This window comes from Staurois parvus, unplaced genomic scaffold (assembly GCF_062004578.1).
Source record: "Staurois parvus isolate SC_StPar_1 unplaced genomic scaffold, SC_StPar_1.0 ptg000147l, whole genome shotgun sequence".
Taxonomy (NCBI): Eukaryota; Metazoa; Chordata; class Amphibia; order Anura; family Ranidae; genus Staurois; species Staurois parvus.
This window is the reverse complement of record NW_028317943.1, coordinates 12698644-12724588: the sequence shown is the minus strand read 5'-3', so window position 1 is coordinate 12724588 and position 25945 is coordinate 12698644. Positions and strand designations below refer to the sequence as shown.

The 25945-nt window shown below is 38.1% G+C and overlaps 1 protein-coding gene across 5 annotated transcripts in view; it reads left to right on the top strand.

Annotated features, from left to right (window-relative positions):
• SYT1 (synaptotagmin 1) overlaps window positions 1-25945 on the top strand; it is a 627989-nt gene that overhangs the window by 536684 nt on the left and 65360 nt on the right. For all 5 annotated transcript variants that reach the window (XM_089674048.1, XM_089674049.1, XM_089674051.1 and 2 more), the window contains one exon: window positions 3867-3984. In XM_089674048.1, coding sequence (XP_089530174.1) covers window positions 3867-3984 — 118 coding nt within the window. The remainder of the gene's footprint in view (window positions 1-3866; window positions 3985-25945) is intronic.

The window sequence follows — 25945 nt, the reverse complement described above, 5'->3', positions numbered from 1 at the left end:
GGAATTTCCCTAGTCAGACACAGACAAAAAAATAAATCAACAAGGGTTTTACCCCTTTATTACTCCAAAACTAAAATAAAAATGCTTTACATACACAAATGTTTTGTCCCACACAGATTCTTTTTAATAAGAAAAGTAACAAAATGTAAATATAAAATGTAAGTATTTGTATCCCATATAACTTGCTTTTTATGTGCCTTTTGTGTAGAGACTATTTATGATTGCAATACTGAAGCTCAGTTACTGTATTTATGTAGTGAAATTACTATACACCATTAACTTGAAATAGATGTAATACTTACCAAAGCTAAATGAGGCACTGTTACCCATACAATACAATAATTTCATCAATATTAGGTTATTCTTACTTTTTAAATGTTTCAAAAAGTGTGCATCAGTGGCGTCACTAGGGTTGGTGTCACCTGGTGCGGTAAAACATGGTGTCACCCCCCCAAATAATTTGATAAATATAAATATACCAAAACGTTTGAAAAAAATGTTTTTGTTTAGTTTTAAAATATTGCAAATAAATAATCTTTCTTCATAAATTTAGGCCAAAGTGCTCCATTTTGGGGGGTAAAAATAACCCCAAATAATGTATAATATTCAGTCTGCGTGAAAGACTTTAGTTTACAAACAATGGGATATATATCTTAAAAGTGAGTTGAGACCCTAAAATGCTGGTATGATGTTTGGCAGTGATTAGGACGTTGGCATGAATTATGGTGGCTATCAAAATACTGGTATGGAGTATGGCGGTGATCAGGATGCTGGTATGGTGTATGGTGGTGATTGGAACACTGGTATGGGTTAAGGTGGTGATCAGGATGCTGGTATGGGGTATGGCGGTGATGAGAACACTGGTATGGCATATGTGGAGATCAAAATGCTGGTATAGAGTATGGCAGGGATCAGGACACTGATATGGGGTATGGCAGTGATAAGAACACTGGTATGGCATATGTGGAGATAAGAACGCTGGTTTGGAGCATGACACTGATCAAGATGCTGGTAATGGGGTATGACAGTGATCAGGGTGCTGGTATGGTGTATGGAGGTGATCAGGATGCTGGTATAGTGTATGACAGTGATCAGGACTCTGGTATGGTGTATGGAAGTGATCAGGGTGCAGGTATAGTGTGTGGCAGTAAACAGGATGCTATTATGCGGTATGGCAGTGATCAGGGTGCTAGTATAGTGTATGGCGGCAATCAGGGCACTGGTAGGGGGTATGGTGGCAATCATCCTGCTGGTAGGGGGTATGGCGGCAATAAGGACACTGGTATGGGGTATGGCAGTGATCAGGGCACTGGTATAGTGTATGGCGGTGATCAGAGCACTGGTATGGTGTAGGGTGGTGATCAGGACACTGGTGTGGTGTATGGCAAAGATCACCATGCAATGAGGGAGACCTCCGATAATAAAAAGACGGTAAAGCAGACAATGCAATGAGGGGGAACTAGATGGCATTGGAACTGACCTGAAGTTTGTTGGAATCCAGATCTTCTTAACAGGATGACCGCAGCCCCAAGTGGGAATGATACTGTGGGTTCCACCATTACGGTAATTGCATGTAGCAGGATGGATGCCCTGCACCGGAGTCTAGCAATGTCATGGCTGGATCTACCTGTTAGAGGAGTGGCCACAGGGATGGCCCGCCCACCCAGCACCCTCCACATCACGCAGCACATCCTCAGCTGCTCCCAGCCCAGGAGGGGAGGATGAACAATTCTTCAGTGTTGCTGTCACACTGCCCTGAGAGTTGATTGCTCTGTCACTTCTAAATGCAGAAGCCGAGCTGTATTTAGAAGTGACAGCACAGCAGCTAGTGAGAGGAGAGGAGAAAACATAGGGCTAGCACTGGAGGTGGCGAAACTCTGTTCCGCTATTTTCTAGCTGTAATAAAAGCCTTGCGACCCGTAGCCACCCTCTGAATTGTATCACCCCTGTGGCGAGTGTCACCCGGGTGCGGTGCGCACCCCCTGCACCACCCCTAGCAACGCCACTGGTTTGCATGGATCTTTCTGTTCAATTTGCTGTAATTCAAAAATACCTGCTACCCTCTTTATCTTTTTTTTTTTTTTATTTAAAGCAGCTCATTATATTACCTAAACTATGTTGAAGTTTATTCAATAAACAACTTGGGTATGCCTTGAAGGAATTCACCAACAAAATGTGTTTTGGTACACTTCTTCAAGCATCTGATTTAAACTTTATCTTAAATTAAAACAGAAATAACTAATGCTCAACAAGATGATAGAAGAACTTTACTTGTTGTCAATTTAGTGTTCTAAGATAGAAGGTTAACGCTGTGTCTGCAAGCCACACAGTGGGATCCCTCTAACAGTACCTTACAGATTTCATGTAATGATCAAAGTCATTTACTTACATAAATTATTTATTTTCAGTGAAGAAAAAAAGTTTCTACTACTCTATCCACACAGTATCCATATCAGATAATTAGGCCACAGGAGACCCTTTCTGCACATCATAACACTTTATAGTCCAGAGGGCCCGCAACTCTCATTTCTACAACTCTTGGTAGTTGTTATCAAAATTGTGTGACTACTACAGTCCATTCTGATCTAAGTATATCCTGATACTAGGGCATATGGGCCTGGCACAAACAATAAATAAATAAAAACTGTTCTAAATTAAGATGCATGTAACTATACATTTATGTGAAAGAAGGTAAGCTTTTACAATATAACGAGTCACTAAAGAAGTCCTTCTGATCAGTCTGCTGTCTCTCTGTTCGTAAGCCATAACCTCTAGCTGCACTACTTATATGAAGATATTGTCTACCTGTACCATTAAGATTGACTAGTTGCTAAGTAAAAAAGGAATATAAATCATCTCTTTTCCATGTTCTTATGTATTGCTATAATAATCTGAGACACATGTGCTCCTTGCTTCATATACTATTTGTAAAGTTCAGCTGATGACTGTGTAAGGTGACTGAAGTAAAGATATGATCAAGAAGACAAAGAGCTTGATTTACTAAAACTGGAGAGTGCAAAATCTGGTGCAGCTCTGCTTGGAAACTAATCCGCTTCCAGGTTTTTTTTGTCAGAGCTTAATTGAAAGAACTGAAGTTAGAAGTTGATTGGCTACCATGCACAGCTGCACCAGATTTTGCACTCTCCAGTTTTAGTAAATCAACCCCAAAGTGATTCTGCAGCTAGAAGAAAAAAGACATATTGTTTTGTCGTTTGAAAGGAGTAGCCCTTTCTAGTTCTGTCCCTCGGTATAGCTACTTATATCTCCTAAATGGGTCATATATGAAGATAGGCTGATATTAAAAATTACCATTTAACCCAGTTATGTATTCATCAAAAAGCATGGTCTGGACTCTGGCCAATGCACTGGAGGGGTGGTAGGGCAGCCAGACAATGTCTACTAATTGACTTTAGACCTTATAATTGTAATTATATTTCTTATGTAACCGTCCACTGCTCTGAGTGCTGTATGAGGCGACACAGTTTTACTCAACATGGTTCTTTCTGATTTTGTATCTTGTGTTTATAAAGCCTGTTCCTGTCCCACCACGTTAGGTGGAATGTTAACATGATGTTGAAACATATACTATGCCAAAGAGTGAAATAAAAATGAAAACATTTTAAAAAAAGAAACAGCTAGGTATTTGTACTACTAAATAATACCATAAAAGGAGAAATAAATGGAGAAATAAATATCCCCAATCACCTATGTTATATATAAAATATTTTGTTATAATTTAACTGTCTAATAAATTAGTGCTTCAAACTACTAACTACATTCTGCACATATATCTAGAAGATGCGTTTCTGGAAATATTGCATGAGTACAAACATTTTGGCTGATTTACTGGTTGGATTGTTTTACAGCAAGAGAAACTTGGGGACATCTGTTTCTCTCTCCGCTATGTACCCACGGCTGGCAAGCTCACAGTTGTTATTCTGGAAGCAAAGAACCTTAAGAAGATGGATGTTGGTGGTTTATCTGGTAAGTGACACCTAGCTACATGTGAATAAATGTGTTTGCAATTAAATCTGAAAGAAATCTGAATAATAGTACTTTCTGGATTTTTAATTTTCAAGCTTTAGATAGTGGATCACAATTTGTTTATATTATCTGTGGTATGATATAAGTTTATTTTCATGGTGTGTAAGAAAACAAATGTAACATACATGCACCAGATCCTTAAGATGGTAAAAAAAATATTATAATATACCTTTTCTTCTATTTAGAGCTTTCTTGAAAATCCCAAAACAGCATATCATGCTAAATTAGACTAAAACTTTAAATCTATTTTAATAGACAATGAGGTTTGAGGAATATCTCCTTTTTCATGTCCTGTCTAAACAAATTTTAATCTTCATGCAGCTGGGACAATTTTTGCTGTTTTTTACATGCACACATGAACTGCACAGTTTGAACTTAGAGAAAATTCACTAGAGATATTCAAATCATATCTTATGAAGTGGAAGACCTATAAATCTGAAAGATAATATTCTTGATTTAGTACATGCTACAGTAATTGGGAAAACTTTATCAAAACTTTATTTTTAATTAAAAATGCACTAAAGATCCAAATTTTCCATCAAACATAAAATATGAAACAAGGTTGTTAATAAATAATAAATATCTCCGGGTTTAAAATCATGTGCTTGTAAAACAGTAATAAATACAGATAACATAAAACTGTAAATAGGTGACTCATTACTTATATCAATTTAGCACTTATGGCAGTTAGCAAGTAATACTCCAAAACCTATAACTCTAACATATTAGGGATACCTAATGTATGGACTGTGTTCAGTATTTATGTATGTACATTTAATGTATATTTGTGTTCATTGCATGTGTATGGTCTTTTAAAAAATGTTATTGTTTTGTATTGTTTTCATAAATTTTTTATATTTAATGTTACCTTTTCAAGTAGATTTTACTACCAGTTTTTATAGAGATACACATTGTGGAAGTGATTAAGTAGATTTTCAAAGAGCCCAAATCACTTCTTCTATAGGCTGGATGGTAAAATGTAAAACAATTAAACTTGTCATATACTTGGCATTGGATATTGCTATATTGTAATAAGAAATACCGCACTCTGTACCATAAAATAAAAAACCTATATACAGCAAATAAAAGCCTCAACGGACAGGGGTGGAAGTCAGATGGTATCAGTCCCTCAGGATGCATCTAGAAGATATAGACAACTTCTAGCCTGGAAGTTCTGGGAATCTAATTTTCTTATATTTAACTTCACAATTTTAGTTTTTAAATAATCTGTTTGCATTTGGTAATATTGTGGTTCATCCCATGTCTGTACATTGTTTACCTTTAGACTTTAGGATTGCTTTAGGCATTCATACCAGTGATGAAAGAAAATAGCCTATTACTGCAATAAACTGTAGTAACATTTCACTTGTATCTCTAAAGGGACTAACATACTAACATACTTTATAATAGCATAACCAAGATTCTTTTAAATGAGTAGCTGTTTTAAGCATATTTGATAACTATCACTGTATGTATGACACAAGTAGGGTTTAATTAAAAATGCGAAGGTACCTCTTTTAGTCATGTCAGACTCTGTAAGAAGATAATGATTCATTTACATGTTATCTTCAGAGCAGAGCAAGTGTACACCTAAAATCTTTCTAAACTGAAAATCTTTCACATGATGTGTTCCAGTCAGTAGTTCCCTTGTGAGATGCATGCACTTAGGAATAAGCTGATCTTGTGCCATGATTGCTATCTCATTAGGAATCTGAAAACATGCCTTTGTTGTTAGAAGCTGCAAATGGGGTACACATAACTTAGTTACTGTAAAACATTGTCCCAAATTAATACCTACTACAGCTTTATATGTTTATGGAGTTTAAAATCACCCTGCTGAGTGTCCCATTGGATCAGATTTGATCTGTATTTCTGGTACGAGAAAAACTTTGGAACTGTTCTTGACATTAATACTCAAAAGTTTATAGATAGGCAACTCCTATCCTCATATTGATTAGTGGTTCCAAATTATTACTACTGCAGTAGGGAACAGACACAAAAGGATACAGTCAGCATCCTTCTAAATAACTGTTCTGTTTATTCGGGGCATTTGAAGTTTTTTTATACACATGATTATGTAGATATCACATTATATACAATTGTAATTTCGTGGTAACAGGGGGCATTACATAAGAAGGCTCATTCACTTGAAAGAATGCAAACATGTAATGAAAACTTTTTTAGTGCTGTGTGCACAATGAATGCAATAGATAAGCAAAGCATACAAACTAAAATACAGTTTTATACAGAATTTACAAATTTCCTTTACAGAACACAAGTTAAACAAAGGACCAGTAAGAACCAGCATCTCTTGTCTGCAAGTTGACTACATGAGCAGTACAGTAAAGGTTACTATAGATAGTTATTCTGTTTTTTGGCTGCAAATGATCCATTCATTAGCAGCTCCATACTTTCCTGAGTCCTAATAATACATATTGCAGTTGTCTGTGCCCCAGGCATTGTTGGGAAACCCAAGTACTGCCATGCAGATATCATTTATATAAATATCCTAACTGAACAGCACCTAGCAAACTAGATACACTACACTGCTGCTATTTTCTAGCATCTCTCAGGAAATACCTTCATTTCATCTTTTTTGTAGAAGATAAAATAAAACATGGTAATAGGTCAGTCAGCCTTACTAATAGATAGAATCGATGGCATGCACTTAAATGAAAGGAAAGATGATATTGTTATAATTACCACTGAACCAATATACAGTAGCTAATAGTAATGTGTTGTGTGAATGTTTCCATCTCCTTTAGTAAGTTGGCCACACTCTGAGATCAACTGTGCCATATCTAAACTTTCCTAGCTGGATGAGATATTAGGATTAATTGCTAAATATGGATAACAGCATTAGTGAGAATTATATATAAATAACCTATATGTGCATTAAAACATGATTTTATGCATTCAGTTTAAAAGCTTTTTCCAACTACTTCTGGAATAACAACTGAAAAAATATGCTTTCCCATCTGCTGTTAAAATAATTCTGCTCCAGGGAATACTTTTAAATGCTTAACATTAGCATGCAAATTACCATACATATTTTTTGCCTTTATTGGCCTTTGTTGTGAAATAAAATCAGCAAAAATTAATCAGTTAGTATTCATAGATTTGTACACTTATTCTTAAGAAATCATGCATGGCTACTATCCATGTTAAATTTTACATCAATGTGTACTTTAAGTAAAGAAAAAAGGTACAATATATTGCCAAAAGTATTGGGACACCCTCCAAATCATTGGATTCAGGTGTTCCAATCACCTCTATGACCACAGGTGAATATAAACAAGCACCTAGGCACGCAGACTGCTTCTACAAACATTTGTCAAAGAATGGGTCGCTCTCAGGAGCTTAATGAATTGCCACCTGTGCAATAAGTCCATCCGTGAAATTTCCTTGCTACTAAATATTCTACAGTCAACTGTTAGTGGTATCATAACAAAGTGGAAGCAACTGGGAACAAACGCAACGCAGCCATAAAGTGGTAGGCCACGTAAAATGACAGAGGTGGGTCAACTCCAACTGTCTGCAGAGTCAATAGCTAAAGACCTCAAAATTTTGTGTGGCCTTCAGATTAGCACAACAACAGTGCATAGAGAGCTTCATGAAATGGGTTTCCATGGCTGAGCAGCTGTATCCAAGACTTACATCACCAAGTGCAATGAAAAGCAGTGGTGTAAAGCACACCACCATTGTACTCTAAAGCAGTGTCTGGGTTTGGCAGTTTCCAGGAGAACAGTACTTGCCTGACTTCATTGTGCCAAGTGCAATGCAAAGCAGTGGTGTAAAGCACACCACCATTGGACTCTAAAGCAGTGTCTGGGTTTGGCGGTTTCCAGGAGAACGATACTTGCCTGACTGCATTGTGCCAAGTGTAAAGTTTGGTGGAGGGGGGGTTATAGTGTGGGGTTTATTTTTCAGGGGTTGGGCTTGGCCCCTTAGTTCCAATGAAGGGAACTCTTAAGGTGTCAACATACCCAGACATTTTGGACAATTTCATGCTTTGTGGGAACAGTTTGGGGATTGCCCTTTCCTGTAACAACATGACTGTGCACCAGTGCACACAGCAAGGTCCATAAAGACATGGATGAGTGAGTTTGGGGTGGGGTTACCTGGCTGGCTTGCACAGAGTCCTGACCTCAACCCGATAGAATACATTTGGAATGAATTAGAGATGAGACTGCCATTCAGGCCTTCTCATCCGACATCAGTGTCTGACCTCACAAATGCGCTTCTGGAAGAAAGGTCAAACATTCCCATAGACACACTCCTAAACCTTGTGGATTGCTTTCCCAGAAGAGTTGAAGCTGTTATAGCTGCAAAGGGTGGGCCAACCCAATATTGAACCAGAATACAGATTAGGACTGGGATGCCATTAAAGTTCATGTGCGTGTAAAGGCTGGCGTCCCAGTACTTTTGGCAATATAGTGTACCTTGTTTAGGTGTATTAAGCATGCATGCCCTAAATATACATGCCATTGGTTGTTTTAGGCCACCATTGCACTTTATATTGTATTATTAATGTTTGTCCAGGAAATAAAATAAACACTACAAAAATTACTTCTTATTGTTAATAAATACCAGATTTATACACTGCATAGATATTGAACTGTCCTGAAAGAAAGCTCATTATTTTTATAGGTCTTTAAAGATTAACTCCAGGTAGATATAAAAGACACAATTTACTGCATATCTGGAGCCAATAATACTTAATAAATGTATTTGAAATAAATTAATTTGACATGCTATTAGCCTCTTATAAGCAGGAAAAAGCAGCACAAGTAGCCAGTATTTGTTATAGTGCATGGACTATATTGATGGTAGAAAACAGCAGAGTGACAAAGAGTTGAGCTCATCAGTTTGCTTTGTCTCCTTTTACTGCCCATTCTCATGGTGGTAGTGCAGATGGACCTGTGAAAATGAAACCGAATCAGAGAAAAATCCGTTTCCCCCCCTTGCCAGAAAGGAATGTGTTGGGTGGCAAAGATGTGTAAATCTCAGATCTGGGTGGGCAGAAATGCAAGTCCTTCTGGCAGATAAACAGTTCTCATATATTGTATGTATTTCATCTGTGCATTTAGCTGTTTTCCTGGAATTCTGATTTAATCTTTTTGGGGATGTCTCATCTGTAACAGTCCTCAGTTGTTTTTCTAACTAATCAAATTATAAAAAGCAATATATAAACTGATTATATTAACCACTTGCCCTCCAGAGGATTTACCCCCCTTCATGACCAGGCTATTTTTTGCATTACGGCGCTGCAATATTTTAACTGACAATTGCACAGTAATGCAACACTGCACCCAAATTAAATTTCTGTCCTTTTTTCCCACGAATAGAGCTTTCTTTCATTGGTATTTGATTGCCTTTGTGTTTTTTATTTTTAGCGTTATAAAAAAAAAAGGCTGTCAATTTTGAGAAAAAAAACAATATTTTTGACTTTTTGCTAATAAACATGTCTGGTAAAATTAAAAAAATCTAATTTCTTCATAAATGTAGGCCAAAATATATGCTGCTACATGTCTTTGCTAAAAAAAAAATCCCAATTAATTGGTTTGAGTGAAAGTTATTATGTTTACAAATGGCGGTATATATACTGGGATTTTTTTTTTTTTTTTTTACTAGTAATGGCAACGATCAGCGACTTATAGTGGGACTGCGGCGGGCATTCTGACACTGAGGGGGAATTGATTTGGTGTCACTGACATCCCCAGTGACACCAATACAGTGATCAGTGCTAATAAAAAGCACTGACACTGTACTAATGGCACTAGACAGGAAAGGGTTAACATGTGGGGCGATCAAAGGGTTAACTGTGTGCTGTGTGCCATTTTACAATGTGTGCTGTATTTGTGCTTCACTGTAAGTACACTGCTTTGCATGGCTGTGCTGTGCACAGCCATGCAAAGAAGTGTGCAGGAGCTGACAGGGATGAGAACTTTTTTGTTTACTAACAGTTCTCCCCCCCATCGGAGATCCTCAGCAATCATCAGGTGCCAGTGAGTAATCACTGGCCGGGACCCAGTGATTGACAGCCCTGGCCCACTATTTCTGCTATGGGGCAGAACTGAAGCAGATACAATGTTGTAATGTAAACATGGTCTTTCATGTAGCCACATTGTGAGATATAAAATACGCCACATTCTGCTGGACAGGCCAAATAGAGCTATACAGTTTTGTTTCGTGAGTACATCTGTGTAACTACAAGCTAGCATGAAAGCTGGCTTTTTTTCATGAAAGAAACACTCCAAGTCCAGCTGATTTATATTTCAGTAACTGAGAGAACTCTCACTGTGATTCTGGCTTCCAGGAGAGAAAAGCATAAAGAAATAGTTTGGTCTATATCTTACAAATTATCAGGTTTTTTTTTTTAGATTTTTTTTCGGAAATGTTTCAGCAGATTATAGGAGCTTTTGAGCTGAAACACTACTTCTGACATAAGGCCAGAATGTTTGCTATTTACACAAGAGTTTGCTTGCTCCTGGGCATTCATGTACAGCTTTCTATGTTTGCAGTTATCTCCTTCTTCATTATTTATAGTACTGGCATATCGGAATGCTAATATTTTCTGCAAAAAAACCTGCTTTAATACTCTGATCACCTGTACAGTTACCTGAGATCCCTGGTACGCATCTTTCTCAGAATACCCTGGGGCCTGTTTTAATATTGTTCTGACATGTCTCCATTTTTGTCTAGCTTGTGTAGGAGGCATCTTGTCTGAGAGCATCATATCAACAGCTCAGTTGCATTACCATTGTCACTTTAATTTAAACATGTGTTTGGGAGATGTATGCAGTTTTGTTTTATGCAACATCGATCTGGCATAAACAGTTGAAATATGACATGTTTTATGCAAATAAAGTGCGCAGGTACACTCTCTAATATTAATCTCCTGTACTTAGTAACAAGGCAAAGTAAATTGGATGTCAGTAAACTGGAGAGCAGATGGTTGGCATTCTGCCCCAAGACACCTGAGATACAATGGTCATGACCTCTGTTCTTGATGAAGTTGATGAACGCCCACTAATTCTCTGATGTCTGAGCCATATTTAGATGTACATTCATTATAGATGCTTTCTCTAAATGTATTTTGAAGAGAATTTTATGTGTTTATTCACTTATTTAATTCATTTATATAGGCAAATTCCCCCAAGGAAATACAGAGTGCATAGGCCATGAAATTAATTTTCTTTAATGGTGAGGTATGTGCTTTGATATTTAGCCCACTGCAAAATGAAAACTCAGAAAAAGAATTAAAATAAATGAGGTTAAGTATTGTGCATATATATTAGCATCTAATTGATGTTCTCTTGGTCTCATTCATCAATGACAATGGATGCCTATGTGACTGTTCATTTCCTATAAGCACTTACCTTTGTGCATGTTCAATATGTATGAAAAAACATCTGAGGACCATTAACTGAAGGATTGTTGTGCTTGGTATTGATTTACTAAAAAACTGTTAAATTTAGCATAATTTGCTGACTGTGATGGCTATTGCTGGTGATTTGGGTGCCTTTTTAGAGTTTGGTTCATAACTGGTTCATAACTTGTGATCTAGTCTAAGATTTCATTTTGAGTTGCCAATTCTGTGCCATTGGTTTGCTACAGATTCTTTATTACCAGTCTGAGTATTGTTATGGACTTGAATGTTATGATAGTATATATAAAAAATATGTATAGATTCAAGTGTCTTGATAGTATATAATAGTATAGTATATAATATAATAGCATATAATAATAGTATATAATATAATAGTATATGTATATGTCTTGATAGTATATAAAAAAAAAAAATAGATTCAAGTGTTGGGGGAGACAATACATTCCCTGTAATCAGTGATCACAAACAGCTACTTCAAGACATGGGCAAACCGAACATGAAAGTCACACTAGCAGGTCTACACTAGCTTCTATATGGGTCAGATGTATTACCCTGGATTCACTGGCTTTGAGTCAAAAAAAGGAAAAACAAGTCTAAATATCACATTGTTAAGTGCTACATGCCAGATTTCCTTAGCCACGTATGCACACATGCATGCAAACAGCCAAAAAAGACACTCCATCACTGTGTTTGGGTAGATATTATATCTGCATGACAGTAGTACATGACAAGCCATACAAGGGGATGGGGGAGGAATGGAAATGTAATACTGCAGAGATGTCATTCTTCAGAAGCAGACATAAAATGAAAATAAGGAAAATGAAAAAGGCATTTTCGCAAGTCCCATTATACATTACCCTTTGGGATATTGGCAATTCCCCATCCCTAACAGTATGAATGTAGTCTGTTATTACATGGACAATGTGCTGTGTCCTAGATTGCCAAGATAGAATAAAAGGACTATTTATCGTAAATATGACCTTCCTACCACTGTACCATTAGTTTATGGTGGCCATACAGAAGATACAGTATAATCTAAAGAGTACTGACTAGGCATATGTCTTCCCGTGGTTCCACATATGTATTGAACAATTTCTGCCTATTGGTGCCGCCCCCCCCCCCCTCCATCCCTGCACATGTGCAATAATTCTGATCTTCAACCCTTCTCTACAGAAAAATAGGGTTGCAAAGAGACTTTGCAACAATTAGTGTGAAAATAGTGTTTGATTTCTACTAGGTCAGAAAACACATGAACATCTTGATATTTAATATCAAGATATTGGTTGTTTTTATAAGCCCGGTAAGGGCCAGTCTTTGTTGATATATGAGGTTGATATATTGTTGGTAGAATAAATTAATTGTATGCATAATTTCTCCTATTTGTAAATGCTAGAAAAAAAAAATCTGCTGTTGCAAAATGCCATGCATAAGCAAAGTTTATTAAAATGCAGAATCCATAAAACAGGTTTTAACCAGACTATAACACTTTAAAAAAGTTAATTAGAGTTTTTAATCCAAGCATAACTCAAATGAAGGATTACTGAGGGTAATGATATGCAAATTACCAGGTAGCTGATAAGACTTTGCGAAAGACCTATACAAATTGTCAGCCAAATCTGAACCACATAGTGTGATGTTAATTATGTGCAAAACACAGATAGTACACTGCAATCACCCATTGGTACTTATTATCTGACAATTTAAGCTCCAAGGTCAGCATGGCAGCATTGGAAAGTTTTATGTAAGCATGGAATTAAAAGTTCTGCTGCATTCATGTATCTAAGATTATCATTTCTACTCTACAACTCGGCAATCCAAATAATACACTGATATCATGATGTTCAGCAGAATAATGCTTTCTGTGAGAACATTTTACAGTTACAGAAAAAGTTTTTCTAAATATTTTACATTTTTTCCACATGGGGATGGGGAAGGGTTATTCAATTGCCCCAAAAATATTACATCTCCAACAGTAATTATATTAATTGTTAAATACAATTTAGTCTGTAATACCATCACAATGAAAACAGTAATCATTACCTGTGTATTGCTGGGTCATGTTGGTCATGAGTTTCTCTAGCAGTGCAATCAAATCAAATGTCACTATATATTTAGTTAATGCATTGAGAAGTAAGGCTGAATTGTACAGTATTTGCATACGATCATTCATTAATCTAATACTAAAGACATAAGTAATTTTTACTGCATAACAGAACATTTGTAAGGCATGTCTACAGCTGGCCATTTGATGTACATGATGATAATTAATCTCATAAAGGCAAAAATCTGAAACAATCACAGGACACCATGTACACACAGCAGCTTGCTCCTCAAACCTATTTTTTCATACCAGCAGACATGAACGTGTTTTAGTTTACGCTCAACAACTGAATCAAAGTCAAAAGACCACTTGCGCTCAAATCTTCATGCTCCACAGTGCCTCACGATAACGGTCACCCCAGTCACTCTCCTCGTGCATTACCATGGTATCAAATGCTTTATTAGAAAATAAGTAACAAGTGCATACTCACAAAAGTGACAAGCAACAGTTTACGTCAACAATACTTTCCAAGTGTGCTAGGATATAGTACATTGATTTGAATGGTTTCAGTTTTTATTTTACATGCTAGATTTGTTGTAGAGACACACCTGCATCTTGAGATGTTGGTGAACAAAACACTTTCTGTTTTCATTGTTTTTCATTTTGCTGCAATGCTAAATTCTTATCAAGAACAAATAATGGCAGGAGCTCTAGAAGTATGGGTAATCCATGACAAAGAGAGATCTAATTGATAATGATGGTAAAGAGAAGAGAGGTCTGCCTACCGTTGCTGGCATCTCCAAACTGCTGGGAGATGCCATTATATTGTTTACAGCTTGGGTACAAGCAGAATTTGATGTGCACAAGGAGAGACAATTGGTCATTTCCATTCTGAAGAAAAGGAAACAAATATTTCTGCTGGGCATCAACAGAGTTTCCAATGTGAATATAAATGCACATACTAATGAGGTCCTTGCCAGGTAACAAAAGGGGCCTAATTTAAAGATGTTTCTAAAATATTAATAAAAGATGTTTTAGTTGCAAACTTATGTAAAGATTTTCTAACATTATTAAAGTTCCTTTTTATATTTTCTTACTACTGTAACTAATAGAAAGATTATTAAAATGAGAGCAATGTTTCATTGGATAAAGTGGCATCAGAGTGGAGCTAGGGCGTACGTCACCACGCATGCACGCACGCCCGTGGCCATTTTAGAAGTGGGAGCACGCGGATTTTTGCCACTATACAATGCTGTTTTAAATCCTCTTTCATGTAAGTGCAATACTTTGGTTTGAATAAACTTTGCTGCAGATTTTACACTATGGGAAGTTTTTTTTTTGGGCTATGCACATGCACATGCACATGCACATTACATGCTTCACATCAATGATCTGTATAAAGTGGATGTACGCTGCCTGACCTACGTTTGGAGGCTGTGGAGGAGGTTGCAGCGGTTTCCATTTGATCATATTTGTGCCTTATTTGACCACTCTATAACATGATGGTCAAATTTGTCTGGTAAGCCTCCTTTGAGCACTGAGGGGATGACACATGCTGCACTTGGATATATCTGATCACCATATTAATTGAAGATATATGACTGCACTTAAGGATATTTTACACAGAGTGGGGTGATATATGCCGCACGTGAACATATATTATCATCCTAGTGATTGAAGACACATGAATGTATTATAAGGACATTTCACAGTGTCCTTTTGCACTGGGACTTATTTATTCCTTTCACTGTGTTCTTTTTGCTTTTTTCTTTTTATTATATCAACTAAGATAATATATAGTATTCAGATTTTTAGCGCTGCACTTTTATATGAATGTTTAATTGGATGTTACCAAGCCCTCACTGTTCACAGTTACCTGCCTAGGCAAAACTACTAAAAGAAGTAATATGCGTCCCATTCAATTTGTTGTCACCAGAGGGAGCAGTGTGTGTGTGTGTGTGTGTGTGTGTGTGTGTGTGTGTGTAGCAATTTCCTGCCAGTGCAAAATTATAACTTATAACTTTTTAAAGGTAAAGCTCACCTTTTGCGAAAAAATAATAAAAGCACATATTTTTGCAGGAAAAAAATGTGAATTTATCATTTTTCCGCCCAAGAGCCAGCAAAGCTCCAGTGATAAGTGAATCGGGTACAATGCCAGGCTGTTGCAGACAAGCCCTGCAGCTTTCAGCCTGTAACTCCAATACAGTCTGACTGTTTACAAGCTGCAGGGCTTGTGAATGAACTATGAGAGCACTCATCAGCGACCTCGCAGTTCACTGAGAACTACAGCTGTTAGCTGCAATGGCTGATGGCACTTGTAGTTCTCTTTTTCACAGATTGCTGCAAATGAATGATGTAACTGTGAAGGTGGAATGCACAGCCTTGCTATTTTCAAAATATGACTGCAGGTACAGAGAGAAGATCTTCCTCCCCCTATCACAGGGAGGGGGGAATCAGGGGTGTGAGGGGCAGGTCTACAGCATGTTACACATTACAGGTGTAATGTGTAACATGCTCTGAAAGGTGAACTTATCCTGCAAAGACCTTGTTTACACCAGCTTTGAAGATTGAACTGCAATGCATGTTCAGATCTTTCTTCAGACAGCAGTAGACAGATGTTGCATTGAGGCATTGTATCTACTCCTCACCTCCTGTTTTAACCCCTTAAATACTGGATAGTCACACCAAACCCATGCATGTTGTGTGTGGTTGCAGAATAGCCCTATTCACCCTAATGGGTGTGACCCCAATTGGTTGCACTCAGTGGGGAATACTGCCCACCAAGTGCAATAGGGGGTATAATAGCTGCAGTAGCCACAAAGCAAAGCATCTTGGCTGTGGTATATGTACACCCCTGGCCCTGCTTCAGTAACAAAACAGGGAGTGGTTGAGGGATGCTGCTCAACCAGCCCCCCAATTGCAAATGTAAACGTGCCCTAAAGAAAACTTATCAAGAGAGAAACATGTAGGGTGTCATTGCTGACCTTTCCTGTTGAAAATATCAGTTGCTTGACTGCGATCATACTGATCATCTTGCTTAATTAGTTTGAGTCATGGGGAATGTTCCCACACATTTCTGATTTCCATACTTTTTCCAGTAGTTTTTTAAATATTTATACTAGAGTCACAGTAATAGCTAACTAGTGCTTTCTGAGGGAGAATTTGCAATGCGCAAGATACTTTTATGGCAGGATTAATTTAAACCCTAACAATGAATTTCTCTTATTTGCACTCTTTTGGTCTGTTAGATATACCATTGAAAGCATTTTTTATACAGGTGTTCAATAAGTGCAAAAAATACCCATTGATCCTGACAAAAATCTAACGCTGTCCTGAGCAATCTGCATTCATATCCCTCCCAGTTCCGGTTTGTGGACTATAGAGCACCTCCTCCCTATATTATGGGGATGAAGGAGAGGGATAGGTATTCAGTAGTCTCAACACACTTCCTTTCCTAGGGTGACCACACTGCTCCTCCACTGAAACAGGACAACGAGTGAGCCTTGTCACCCTAGGACAGGCAGTTTCTTACTGGCAGGATCACCAGGTAAAAATAAAGCAAAAAAGTCTAAAAAATATAAAAACAATTCAGCCACCACATAAAAGGTCTGCTAAGCTTCAACATATACATTTTGCTCATAGACGTACTTTAACTATGATCTGCACATTTTTTGGGAGGAAGAAAACTACAAAAACTATGTTTTTAATGGCAAAATAATTCCGAATTATACATTTGTGTATATGACTCAGTTTTGCTTGGTTGAGTTTATAAGTAATTATAAAATTGCTCCCGAGAAACACATATATTGCTTCTTCAAGAATAGGTCATCTGAAGAAAATCCCAGATAAAACAACAAATTGATAGGGTTTAAGATTGGAGCTCAAGTGTATAGAACATTTCAACTGTAAACTGAGGAATAGAAACCAATGACTCAGAAAATAGAGAGGAGGCAAATAATTTAAGGTTCTTTGCCAAGAACGGAATATATAGATCTTGCAGATTCTGTAAAGCTGTGACACAGTTTGAAATGTTCTGTTGCACTGAAAGAAAGTAATTTAAAAAAGCGCAGCACAGACAATAGGTCATTATCTTAAAGCAGACTCAGACAGGCCAGCAAAACTGACTGCAAAAGTAATCATTGCATAAATGGCTCATTTTTATGCAGTTTACAAACTCAACACAGTAACAATGTGTGGATTAAAATGACATAACCTTTGCAGCATGTGGATAGTGTGATATACCCGAGGTCTAAGTAAATGAAAGTAGTAAGCCTACAGAGCTTTTAAAATGGGGTTTTAGCTAACACAAATGTCAAATGAGCAGGCTTATGTGATAAAATAAACGCAATATTTATATAAGATTTAAACTGTTTAAAGGTCCACCACAGCCAATAAGCATTTCCTATTTAAAGCTCACTTTTGTTTGATTGAGTGGTTGGGTATGTCCCCAGTGAGATTTCCACTCACTTTTTAACTCCTTATCATTGGGACAAGAAGTAAGAAAAATTTTCAGCAAATTAAGTAGAATAGTGAAGGGTTCCCTAGCCAGGGGCATATCTACAGGAAATAGCACCTATGACAAGCACTGAAGTGCTGCTGTGCAAATATCTAGCACTAGTGTTTTAGGTAACTTTACCATAATGTCAATTTAAAAATGCTAGTTAAACTTGTACAACTTTTAATCAACAATATATCCATAACAAAGAGTAGTTGATTAACTAAGCAAGCATACTGTAAGTGCAGTCTAATCCACCTCTGCACTGTGTGAGAGTGGAGTAGCTCTAGCCTGGGCAGCAGTCATGTATCTTTGTTGAGATTTTCACAATTTCCCTCACCACTTACGTCAGTGTCATAAGAGCTCCCCCTACATCTGTGTCCTCAGACCCCCCACCCATGTCACATCACTGTCCTTAGAGCACCCCTTTCACTAATGTCCTCAGAGCCCCCCACAGTAGAGTCCTCAGAGCCTCCTCCCATCAGCATCCTACTTTATAGTTAACCAAAGGTAAACATAGATGTGGAACTTTAATTATACTACTAGTGACCACAAATGATAGAAAACCAAAATAGTATATATATAAAATCGTATAGCTGTATTATACATTTGCTTTAAAACAATAAATGATCATTGGCATTCACATATAAGAAAAATAGGAGAACCGTCAATCAGGCATTAATATTACATATCCTTGAGCTAGATTAATGCGTTTTGCTGGTTATCCAGCTCCTTCAGGGCCAGTCAAGGGTAGTGTATCAAGGGCAATGTAGCACAATGTAACTTCTCAGGTTCTCAGGAGGTTCAAGAGTCATCAAGGCTACATCAGAAAACACATGTGCCTGCCAGCCCATGGGAAAAACTACCAAGCATATATAACCTCCCTTGATATATAACCTTCCTTGAGTTCCTTAGGGTATCTTAACATGTGGTGAGCCAAAATAAAGACTGTGTCTCCAAATCAATAAGGAAAGGTTTCAAAAGGTGCCTAGCATAACCATAAGATCCCAAGGACAGGCTTGATAAAGGTTACTGCCTTTCCAACATGATGACAGAATGGTACGTTTTTTCTGACACAACCTTGATGACTCTTGAACCTCCAGAAAAGTTGTACCCCTAGACATCTTTGCAGGGAAATTACTCTACTGTTTTTGTGCAACTTGTGTGCTACACTACCCTTGATTGGCCTCCTTATAGTGTATATATATAGTGTTCCCAAAAAAGCAGTGGTAAAAGGATCAGCCCTGTTCCCTGCCAGCACTAGGGTTTAGTTTTTCATGGATGAATTGTATGAATTGATTGTGGGCCAAAGCAATTTATACGCACAACAATACATCGCCACCCACCCAAATTCAGGTCTTGCCAGACAATTTGCATGAAAACCTATCTCGGTTTCTGAATTTAAAACTTTTTGGGGCCTAACCTTCAACATGGACATTACAAAAAAGAATGAATTGCGGTCATATTGGTTCACAGACCCCATTAATCATATGCCCATGCTCTCTGCTGTTGCATATATGCCCACAAGGAACAGCAATATACTGGTACATTGCTGGACTTTGAGTGGTTATACCGGGATGATGTCTGCTGCTACAGGCATCATCCTAGTATATTTTTTTTCAGCTGGTGGTTGGCTTTCATGTAAAAGCAATCCTAGTGGCTAATTAGCTGCTGGATCATTTTTACAAGCAGTGGGAAGGGACTTCACCCCCCCCCCCCGCTTTCTTGGGCTCTCCCATTCCACAGGGGAATCTGAGAATGCAGCCAGCAGTTCCACTGGCTGACCATAGAGCTGATCAGAGACCAGAATGGCTCCGATCATCTCTAAGGTCTAAGAAACCGCCGAAAGCTATGAGCATTTCATCATTTCCATTATGCTGGATATTAACAGAGCCATTTTTAATTTGAGAAGGCGTCTGATCACACCGATCTTGGTGTGATCAGATGGTGTAAGTGCAGAGGAGGGATCTAGAGTCTATTAGACCCCGGATTTCTCAGAAAAGAATACCTGTCATTGCCTATTGCTATCACAGGGTATATTTACATTCCCTGTAATAACAATAAAAGTGATAGAAAAAAAGAAAAAGAAAAGGACAGTGTAAGAAAAAAAATGTAAATAAAAATTTTAAAAATCACCCCTGCCCCACCCCCCCCCCCTTTCCGTGTTCATGTGCAAAGGCTAACACAAGCATCTGTCCAATGTCGGTATGTAAACAGAGCTTGCACCATGCATGTGAGGTATCATCGCAAACATCACATTGAGGGCAGTAATTCTAGCACTAGTCCTCCCATGTAAATATAAACTGGTGACCTGTAAAGGCTTTTAAACATCACCTATCAATATTAAAAATGTACGTAGTTTGTCGCTGTTGCACAGGCTTGTGAAATTTTAAAGTCATGTCATGTTTGGTATTTATTTAATTGGTGTAACATATTTTATATCTTATCAAACAATTGGGCAATATATTGTGTTTTTGTGCATTATGATTTTCCAAAAAATTACCGTTTGAAAAATTGCTGCGCAAGTACTGTGTGACATAAAAAATTGCAATACCCACCATTGTATTCTCTAGGGCCATTGCTTTAAAAAAAGATATAATGTTTGGGGGTTCAAAGTAATTTTCTAGCAAAAAATTTTTTTTTCATGTAAACAAAAAGTGGCAGAAAAGGCTTGTTCTTCAAGTGGTTAGAAAAATGGGTGACGTGTGGCAGAAGCCTTTAATGTTGACCCTGAAATCCCAGGATAATAGAAGCACCCCCCCCCCCCAATGATCCCAATTTTGGAAAGCAGACACTTCAAGATATTTACTAAGGGGCATGGTGAGTATTTTGCAGATCTCATTTGTTGCTACATGCTTTTGGAAAATGACAAAAGAAAACAAAAATGTATTTTTCTTTTCTTTTTCCAAAAAAAGGGGTCATTTGGGGGGGTTGTACTATCCTGGAATTTTAGGGTCTCCGAAACTGTGATAGGCAGTGAGGCATCTTCCATGGACTCAACATGCCTCTCAGCAAATTCCTTGGGATGTCTACTTTCTAAAAAAGGGGCCATTTGGGTCTGACATTTTAGCACCTCATAAAATGTGATAAGCAGTCAGAAAGTAAAAACTGCGTAAATTCCAGTATCTATACCATAGTTTGTAAACGCTATAACTTTCACAAAATCCAATTAATATACACGTATTGGGATTTTATTTTTCACCAAAAACATGTAGCAGAATACATTTTGGCCTAAATGTATAACTAACTTTGAGTTTAATGGATATTTTTATAACCAAAAATGTTTTAAATTTTTCGGTATTTTCTCATTCATATCACCAAAAATAAAAACCCAGTGGTGATCAAATACCACCAAAAGAAATCTCTATTTGTGTGGAAAAAAGGACATACATTTTGTTTGGGCACAGCATTGCATGACAGCGCAGTTACCAGTTGAAATAGAGCAGTGCCAAATAGCAAAAAATGTCCTGGTCAGGAAGGGAGGCAAAACTTCCGTAAAGCGTGGTTAAAGCAAATGTATAATAACGCTATAAAAATTTTATATATATTATTTTGGTTTTCTATCATTTGTGGTCACCAGTAGTATAATTAAAGTCCCACATCCATGTTTATCTTTGGGTACTGTATACAGTATACAGTATATACGGGATGATACTCTGGTAAACCACACTGATTCTGTGTTTATACACCACACTTCATTTTATTTTTACTGTTCACTACTTTATAATTAGTACATCAGTAGCTGCATGGCAGAGGGCAGGAGGACGAGCAGGACTGGACAGAGTCCTCTTCTAAACTCTGGGAGTGACACTGAAATGCTGTCCACCCTGGATCAGCATTTTGTGTTCCCATGGTGCTGGTGGTCTAGCCTGTCTGTGCCATGGAAACACATGACCCTGTGTGGCATCATTAAATATAGGACTCTGGGAAATCCCGGATTTCACAAAAAATGAAGGGTGTCTTGGTATGCTAATCTGATGGGGTTGCTATACATGCATTACCCTGGATAAACCACAAGCGCTATCACCTCATCTCTTTCCTGGAAACACCCAATGTCTGACAAAGTGTCAATGGAATCAAAGGGGAAATTTCTTCAATGTAGACATTAACAGCAGTAAAAACCTACGGTTGTAGCCCTCTCCACTGTATCCAAAGCTACATAAAGCAAATACAAAAGTATTTATACACATTGCCTATACATTTCATTAATTCTATACCCAGGTTCTGAAAGGAAGTGAGGAGAAATTTACACTAAAAGATATAAGAGCACAAAAATATTTAAAAATTACTGTCACATGAGTAAAATTAAGATACTTATTCTTGTGTTAAATGTCAAGCCCATAGACTCAAATACAAAAGAACATATTTTTTTGGCTGTAGTTGAGCTTACAAAAACAACATAGAAGTTTTTGTAATTGTTTTTAAAAAGTGAAAATGAATAAATGATTGGTTGTTGTGGGTTACCGCATGATGAATATATGTTCTGCCCTACACAAAAAGCAGGCTGTACCAGGCCTTTGAAAATATCCAGTATACCTTTGAAACTAACTATGTAAAAACTGCAGCTCCAGGAAATACTGGAGGTCGTTAAAGCATATTAAAGGTATACACCAGTGATGAGCAAACCATGCAAAGTTTGGTTCACTGAATTTTGATGAACCCAGTGGGAAATTTGCACCAAACAACACTAATGTCTATGGAATCCAAATCTTGTTATTTTTTTCTAGCCATTTTCAAGGCTAATTTGCTAGTTTTGCAGTAGTAGTGCTGCCTTCATAAAATGACAGATCCCTAGCTGCTGTTTGTAAAAAACCAGTCATGGATCTGTTATTTAGCAGTGGAAGTTTTACCACTGAGCTAATGCTAGCTAATGTTAGTGCTACCGCTGCTTTAGATCTAGTGCAGCAGTAGAGCTTCTTCTACTTAATAACAGATCTCCAATCTGTCATTTGTTTGATGGTAGTGCTACCACCACAAAATGACAGATCCCTTAAGGTTTCTGATTCTCAACACTGGATGGGGAATCTAGATGATATCATTGGCAAAATACAGTCATTATTACATTAGGTTAAAGACTTTACCCAAGATCCCAGCCTATTTTTTACATACAAAGCTCCATTGTGACTGGAGAAGTGGCAAATAAACCTCATTGGCAGCGGAGATAAGATTGATGCTTATCTTCGTAGCTTGATGATGTAATTCATGTTGGATTTACATTAAGGAACATTTTTTATTTTAATAAGAATTTTTTTTTGTACTCTGCGGATTTGGATTTTTTTAAATTTTCACTGTTTGTGTGAAAGAATAACAAGGTGTATTCATTCACCTATAGGTAAGGCCAGGTAATTACTTTAAAGGGAGCTTTCAAATTCTGCTCCCCCCAGACCCCAACATACCATTTTGGAGAAAGAATGTGGAGATGAATCCTTTGTCAGATGCAAAATGACAAACTTCTGGTTGATGACTGTTTACAAACATTATTATTATTATTATTATTATTACTACGAGTTTATATAGCGCCAAAGGGTTTGCTCAGCGCTGTACAATAGGGGGGGACAATACATGGCACAGTACAACAAAGACAGACAGCGTACGAGGGGTAAGAGGGCCCTACTCTTACGAGCTTACAATCTAGGAGGGAGGGGGTAAAGGTACAGTAGGAAGTGGCTGGGGGGGATGAAGTGGTAGGAGGAATGAGGGAGGATGGCCGTTAGGTGAGGGTGGGGTAGGCTTCCCTGAAGAGATGGGTTTTGAGGGAGCGCCTGAATGTGAATAGAGAAGGCGACAGTCTGATGGATTGGGGCAGTGAGTTCCAGAGGATGGGGGAGGACCTGGAGAAGTCCTGCAGTCGTGCATGGGAGGAGGAGACCAGGGAGCAGGATAGAAGGAGGTCCTGTGAGGAGCGAAGGGTACGGGTAGGGTGGTACCTGGTGATCAGATTGGTGAGGTAGTCAGGGGCAGTGTTGTGAACGGCTTTGTAGGTCAGGGTAAGGAGTTTAAATTTGATGCGTTGGGCAATCGGGAGCCAGTGGAGGGAGAGGCAGAGGGGGGTGGCAGAGGTGGAGCGGGTGGTGAGGTGGATGAGTCTGGCAGCTGAGTTCAGGATGGTCTGGAGCGGGGAGAGCCTGCACTTGGGTAGGCCAGTGAGGAGGGAGTTGCAGTAGTCAAGGCGTGAGATGATGAGGGAGTGTACTAGAAGTTTGGTGGTGTCTGGGGTGAGGAAGGAGCGGATCTTGGCAATGTTGCGAAGATGGAGCCTGCATGTGTTTGTGAGTGATTTGACATGCGGTTGGAGGGAGAGGTTCGCGTCAAGAATGACGCCAAGGACTTTGGCTTGCGGGGCGGAAGTGATAGTGGAGTTGTTGGTGATGATGGATAGGATGGGGGGGGGGGGTGTGGGCAGGGGGAAAGACGAGAAGCTCGGTTTTGGAGAGGTTAATCTTGAGGAAATGTAGCGACATCCAGTCTGAGATGTCATTTAGGAGGTGAGTGATGCGGGCGGAGATAGTGGGGGTGAGGTGAGGGGTGGAGAGGTAGATTTGGGTGTCGTCAGCATAGAGGTGATAGTTGAAGCCGTGAGATTGTATGAGTTTGCCCAGGGAGGAGGTGTAGATGGAGAAGAGAAGGGGTCCAAGGACAGAGCCTTGGGGGACCCCAACAGAGAGGGGGAGGGAGGGGGAGGTGGCACCATTGTAGGTGACACTGAAGGAGCGTCGGGATAGGTAGGATGAGAACCAAACATCAGTTGAGAGTTTGGGCAGGCAGACAGGGCAATGTTTGTTCACTCATTCAGTGAACTGTGTACAAAGCTGGTTTAAGGTCAAACTCATGTTCAACCAAACCCAAAGCTCATTCCTTGAGTTCTATAGTGTAAGCTATTGCCAGCTGATTAAGAATACATTAAAGTCTTTCTATGTATATGGGAGATGTGATCTTTCCCTTGTCAGCAGTACCAAGTTTTGAAGATGCCGGCCAAACACATTGCTTTGTGAAGCAAGATAGACACATGTACTGTATATGGAAAAGTATGCATTTATCTTTTTTGGAGAATCTTTTCCTAGAACAGTTTGGTATTCTAAGCAATGTAAGTGCTCCTTATTGCAATACAATTAGTCTAACAAGTGAATATTTATGTGCTGATAACTGTGACAGGTGGTGTTCCACTGCACAGCTTGACTAAAGCTTAGTCGTACTCACACAGTCTACACTGTGGGTGGTACCTCTGCATATTTATTTTGTTTTCCATTGCACTACCTAATAAATAATAATCACAATTCTTGCATGATGTATTTTCCAGAAGGATTTTTTTTTCTTTTTATTATATTTCTGGCAAAAGAAAATGCTCAAGCATTTATTTGAAATCAAGAGTATAAAAAGTGCCAGTAAATGATTACACTGTTAATGGCTTTTGACAATTAGTAGTGGCATGCTCTAGATGATCTCAAGCATGGCACGCAATGCTGGCATACATAATAACTACTTATGGTTTGATTATATTAAAGCTGATCTGATAGTTTTGCCAGAAATCAGAACTCTTAATGTTGGCGTTTTTTTTATTAAAGAAACACATACATAGCCATTCTACAAAGGTGAGGTTCTGATGTACTGTATATCATTTCTGAATCTCTGAATCTTCTAGTTGTAGCTTTGTTGTGTTACTACAGGATAGCTAGAAAACAGTTTGCAAAAAATATGGGATTCTAGTAGGATAATCAAAATAATAGCTTTTTAGGCAAGGTTATATTAGTCTTTTTGTTTGGTATAAATGCATAAAATATGATTCTTGCAACATTGGGTTTTTTTTCATAATAATAGACAAAAGTCCAAAGTGCTGATTTAGAATAAACATATAATACAGTGTGGTTATAGAAGGAAGGGACAAGAAAGGTAACAAACTGAAATGTAAAAATAAATCAAAGACTTACATGTTTCTATTATAAAATGTATGCAAACTAAAATATATAATGTATTG